The sequence below is a fragment of the Patiria miniata genome, unplaced genomic scaffold (genome assembly GCF_015706575.1).
Source record: "Patiria miniata isolate m_02_andy unplaced genomic scaffold, ASM1570657v1 HiC_scaffold_1, whole genome shotgun sequence".
Classification (NCBI taxonomy): domain Eukaryota; kingdom Metazoa; phylum Echinodermata; class Asteroidea; order Valvatida; family Asterinidae; genus Patiria; species Patiria miniata.
Genome location: NW_024037047.1, coordinates 30169062 through 30175061, shown reverse-complemented (window position 1 = coordinate 30175061; position 6000 = coordinate 30169062). Strand labels below are relative to the sequence as shown.

At 40.3% G+C, this 6000-nt stretch overlaps 1 protein-coding gene across 1 annotated transcript in view; it reads right to left on the bottom strand.

The window, feature by feature from the left end:
* Nucleotides 1-1234: 1234 nt before the first annotated feature.
* Nucleotides 1235-6000, bottom strand: part of LOC119728368 (TNF receptor-associated factor 4-like) — a 28652-nt gene continuing 23886 nt past the window's right edge. Inside the window, exons 6-7 of the mRNA XM_038200588.1 lie at nucleotides 3905-4060; nucleotides 1235-2720 (exon numbers count right to left, since the gene is read on the bottom strand). Coding sequence (XP_038056516.1) covers nucleotides 2103-2720; nucleotides 3905-4060 — 774 coding nt within the window. The 3' untranslated portion in view covers nucleotides 1235-2102. The remainder of the gene's footprint in view (nucleotides 2721-3904; nucleotides 4061-6000) is intronic.

The window sequence follows — 6000 nt, the reverse complement described above, 5'->3', positions numbered from 1 at the left end:
AAAAGTGCATCGGTGGTTAATACTGACTGTTAATCAGATGATTGTTGTCTTTGATGAACAATTTTATGTACATTTAGACTGATCTCTTATTAGTCAAAGAGGACTCTGTCGAATAATTGAAGTAACACTATTAATATTGGACACACACCACCAAATTTAAGTTTCTGGGAATCTGAAGTTGGGTTTTGGGAAGTAAGTCCACAATCAAAATTCCTTAAAGAGCTTCTCAAAGATAAATCGTCCATGCTATTTTTGAGTTTCACCCCCCAAAACAGATTAATTTTTTTGAACGGCTCTTTTTCTAGCAAACAAGTTATTCACATTTGCATGAGAAATCGACAGAAAATAACAGCCTATGCTTAGTTATTTGAGGATCAACAGTGACTTTATTACACTAGTTATGCCTGATTGGAATCAATAATAAAAGTCTACTCCGAGGCTGGATCCACTTGTGTGCAGGAAAAGAAACCAGGAATTAGGTGAACATTCCAGTTGAAACTAGTTCAACTGGTTTCAACTGGAACCAGTTCAACTGGTTTCAACTGGTACCAGTTGAAGTGGAAATTGGTGACTGGTTTAGAATTGGTATAAACTGGTATAACTGGCTTTGAACCAGTTTAACAAGTTCAAAACCAGCTAAAACCGGTCACCAATGTCCACTTCAACAGGTTTCAACTTGAATTTTTACCTGCGAGTCTTTTACTGAGGGTTAAAGATGGTGTTTTCATTATTAAAAGTGAAACACTCAAGGGTCAAAAGTTGTTAATGACTACAGACATAACACCTTTAAAGTAAATGGCTTGGCTACTAAATTGTGAACTTCAAAATTAAGATTGTTAAGTATCTCCTATGACATATCTTGTATCTCTTGTGAGATAAAAAAAACCTAAATAACGCACATCGTTTTCATAAATCACCACAAGTCTTGTATCACACCTCCTCTGCAGCATTGGGTGGCCAACCATGCACAGCTGATTGAAATGGGGAAAATCCTGGAGCCTACATGTATTCATGAAGATGCAGAAAATGTCACAATAGGGCAAGTTCGCGCTAGAACTATTGTTGACCAAAAGTTAACCATAGTTCCACTAAAGTTAGCCCAAACTCTGTCTAGTCAACGGTGGTTGACTACGCTAGTCAACTATTTGGAACCAGCCTACTGGGCCTAGTTGCATCGTTGGTAACCAATAGCCGCACGCATTCATAACATACAGCAGAGAGCCAGGATCCAGAATTTTGCGATGACATTTTGACCAGCGTTTGACAAGAGACGTTCGCACGTTGCTATTAGTGCGCAGGCGTAAGGTACGTCACAAATCAACCACTAGTTAACCACTGGACCTTGCTAGAACTTGCCCCTAGTTGTTGCTAGGTGTGTGTAGCGCCCTGTAAGGGCAGGTTTTGGTCTGTGGATAATTTTTCATCACTCAGAAAGTGACATAACATTATTCAAAGAAATACATCTTTCTTCACAATGGATCCTTTTCTGGATCTGTAAGTATATAACACATATTTCCCTTTGTAAATTACTGAAAAGTAATATTTACAGGTTATTTTATTTAATGGAAGAATGCAGCTTATATGTATAGGTGGTATTTCTTTTTACATGAAAGTACAAGTAACTTACAAAACACTTCTTTTTTTTCACTTCCAATGAAATTTGATGTCTATATATGTTCACCCGTCTGAAAAGATTTTTTTTAGACATGGGTTTTAAACACAATAGGTAACATAAAACTAAGTCTTCAGTTTTGTACAAACTGTACAAAAAAGATGTTTTAATGAAGCTTTGAGAACTTACTTTTTCAATATGTGAGGTATGTTGGATGAATGTTAATGTTCAACTCTTTATAGTTATATTTGGTTATGTGACATAAGTCTTGCAGAAACACAAGAACAATGTTTTTACACATTGGGTCTGAATATCTGTGTCAAAGACGACCGCCCAAAAACAAAACTGGAATAAATTTCAGACAAAGTTGTTAACTTTTGACAGTATTCCTTTGAAGACAAAGTCTTGCTCGTATAGAATCATCACCACGGTTACACTGTCGCCAAGGCAACGAGTGGCTGTTTGACCAATGGCTGGACTCTATTTCTCTTCAAATGATGTTGTTAATCTTGGAGCAGTCCACCTCTACTTTGATGAAAAGGGTATCGTCTTTGATGTAGTTCTTGGTCTTGAGGAAAACGTGCGAGACGAATGTCGGGTAGCCGTACCCGAGCGTGTACACATCCCTACTTGGGCGCTGGAAGTTCTTCCAAGTTGGGTCGGGGGTGAAGCACTCCTTGACGTGGGACGGCTTCAGTCCGTCCTCGGCCTGGTCAAGCAAGGTGAAGGAGATGGGGTGGATGAAGGGCCAACGAAGAAGGGAATCGTTCTCCCCGCTGACCGTCCGGATGTAGATGGACAGATGCGTGCCCTCGCCGGACCCGTTGCCGTTGGGGAAGGCGGAGACCTGAAGCCTGTAGCCGTTACGGCTGGTTGCAAAGACAGGACTGCGGAGCTCGTACTCGTCCTCCAGCTTGGATTTTGCAAACCGGGAGGCATAGTCTGTGATCTTCCAGAGCAACTTGCCGTCCATGTTTATGGAGAGAGTGTCTAGCTGCGCGCGGAGGTCGTGGATTTGTTTCTGTTGACGGCGGACGACGTGACACGTCAGATTGAGGTGCTCCTTCGTGTTCTCGTTGAGATGTCTTTCCATGGTGTACCTTGGACCCTGGATGGATAAAGAACATAACATTTAATTCCATATTTCTTTGTTTACTCTTATATTCTAATCATTCCAGCTTTACTTACTTTGTGGGAAAGAGCTGAGGGACCTTGAAAGCAATATTTTTGACTTGATTGTATTCAAAAAGGTATTGTGAGTTTTGGGAAGCCATCGGAGGAAAACCTGATCACTTAATTTTGTAGGAAACCAAAGCAATAAGCTGTTTACGAATTAAATTCGAGTAACATCTGGTACCCTGACTTGATTCAATGCTTTGCACAAATGAACTTTGAATTCTCCAGACCAAAGAGACTGTTGCATTATCATGTGATTCGGGCAAACCTTATGGTAGCAACCCCCAGCTCCGGCATGGTCTGGTGTCTTTGTGCCATTCTCACCCATTGTGAACAATGTATTGGTGCTGAGCGTCTCTTAATTAAGCAACTATGCAAGAGCTTGCCCCAAATCATGTGATATAGCAACAGTGTTTTTGGTCGGGAGAATTCAAAGTTAAAATGTGCCAAGCATTATGAGCAAGTCAGTGTACCAGATGTTATTCAAATGTAACTCGCAAAGGGTATAGGTTATTCGCGAATGGCTTATTCAAAGAGATGCTTCGTTTGTAACAGTTTACTCTGCTGGTCATCTGAGTAAGCTTGTAAGTTTTTCTTACAAGTTCTTAGCAAGCATTCAACACAATGCTTGTAACAATAAGCCATTGAAGGGTAGGGACACGTTACAGTCATGCAAACATATTTACATTTCTCAGTCACACCCTGCGGACGTGGCAACCTCAAGTGAAACAGTAATGTCGTCAAAAAACTTTTATCAAAATGGCGGCGACCTGTTTTGTATGCCAATCCTACAAGTGTCATTGTATGGACAGCTCCTAAAATCCTCGAAATATTAATCCTGACTGGATGTGAAATTACTTGGGATGTAGAAAATGGAAAATTTCAACCCCAACAGAATCATTGTGATTATGTTGCGTATCAGCCATTTTGGAAAAGACAGCAGAAGACCATTTGCTTTGGTTGCTTTGCTAACTTTTGCCAATGTTGGTGAAAAGCAGTCGGTCCCACTTTATAATCAACTTGTGATTAACTGTCGACTAGATATGTGGTGGACTTGTGATGACTCGACTGGCCAAATAAATAGGGGGGGGGGGGGGGGGAGAATAAGAAATTTACCCTGTGTTTGCAGCCATGTTGGACGAACGGGCAGCTAGCCATGGAAGACGGACACGCATCCTTCATGTGTTTGTCAACCTCTTCCCTGGCGATCTTGGCCGAGTCGCAGCGGTTAGGGCAGCAGACGGGGTACCGGGGACACTGATGGAGATGACTCTGCAATGGGAAGAATTTACAAATTACCTCAATTATGATTTAACTAAGCCATGCAGAAGGAAAGGCTCTTTGAGTTCCGAGTTCTTGTTAAACTCTTCTTTTGTTTAGTCAGTGTATTAGACCAAGTAATAAAATAAACTAGTTTATCGTCCCTGCCTGCTTCTTTTTCCCGGCCACCACCACTTTTTTTTTTTAATCATACATTTGCAATATCTTTTGTCTTTTTTGGGCTTTTAGAAAAAAAAGTGGAGCAGTGATGAATGTTTAGAATCTGGTAGAAGGGTGACAGCTCCCTATGGACACAAAAGTATCAAGAAATTGGAATAATCCATCTTGAAAAATTCACCATCTTGAAAAAAAATTAAGGCTGCCTCCTCCCTTTTTTCAAAACCCCAGACGGGAAATAATTTTTAATTTGTTTTACTTGGCCTTAGAAATGTGATCATGTGTTTCTTTTGTTTGAAGCAATGGTCAAGATGTACGATTTCTGTTCAAACAGAGTCTTTGAATAAAATCATCACAAACTTTTTAAGCACAGACAAAATAAACTACCCTATTGAACAGATGCCTTTGCACAGAGTGTCATAACTGAAAACTGTTTTTTTATTTTTTTTATTCTTTACATGTACATGCAGTGACAATGGAAGTACCAAATAGGGGTCTATAGTGTTTTAAGGGTTGGTCTAAATTAGAACATTATGGCCATATCATGTACATTTACAATGTGTATTGGAAACCTAGCTGTAGTAAAGTAGCATAACTTTGACAATGAATTGTTTTAACTATGGCTTTCCAAAACATACTTTTCTTTTGCCACACTTTTACAATTGATGGATCCAAAACCATGTGGTAGCTCCTCTTTCCTTGAAAGGCTGACGTTTTGTTCATTTTTCATGTGCGGGGGCCCTGGTCCGATCAAGTGTGGGATCCAAAACCATGTGGTAGTTCCTCCTTCCTTGAATTGAAAGGCTGACGTTTTGTTCATTTTTCATGTGCGGGGCCCTGGTCCGATTTATTATCACGTGTGGGATCCAAAACCATGTGATAGTTCCTCCTTCCTTGAATTGAAAGGCTGACGTTTTGTTCATTTTTCATGTGCGGGGCCCTGGTCTGATTCAAGCCTGGGATCCAAAACCACATGGTAGTTCCTCCTTCCTTAAAAGGCTGACGTTTTGTTAATTTTTCATGTGCGGGGCAGGCGCGGTTCTACGGGGGGTATTCATAATACGTAAAAAAAAAAAAAAAAAAATGATATTCCACCGACTGGTTAGTGTAGAAATGCTGTGTGGGGCCGGCGTGTGGTAAGCCTAGTGTGTGGGTATCCCTTTGTGTTATGCAAACGCAGATCCACGGACGCCTTATCAGTGGTTTTAATGGATAAATAAACAATGCAATTAGTGGTGACTAGTCCACTAGTCGCGACTATTTATTGATAGTCGCCGCGACTATTGAAATTTGATAGTCGCCCAGGCCTAGTTCCCAGACCAAAAGATTCTGACTTTTCCTGATGAATCTTAGGTCAGGTAGCCTCCGGTAATACATTGTAATACTATGTACGTCACGTGACTAAAACAGGAGGAATTCCTCCTTTTTCTGAAAATGTCCGAAGTTTGCCGAGTTCATTTCGTCGACAATTGGATAGCGCCCGAGTATTTCCGAGTATAATATAGGTTTAATTAACTGCTAATTGCTGATTAACAACTTTTTAAAATGAGTTGATAATTAATATTCATTGCTTTCATTAAGAAAACTTGAAATTCAACGACGATTTTGTGCATCAAGTATACTCGGATTGTATGGGCGAACTTTTGCTGCGTCATGTACTATTTTGAATTTGACGACCGTTACCAAGATTTTCCAAAACTCGGTCTTCATTCGGCTCCGCCTGCTAACAGTGCTATTTGGGTGCCTAATTTTGAAGATTCCAGATCAACATTAGT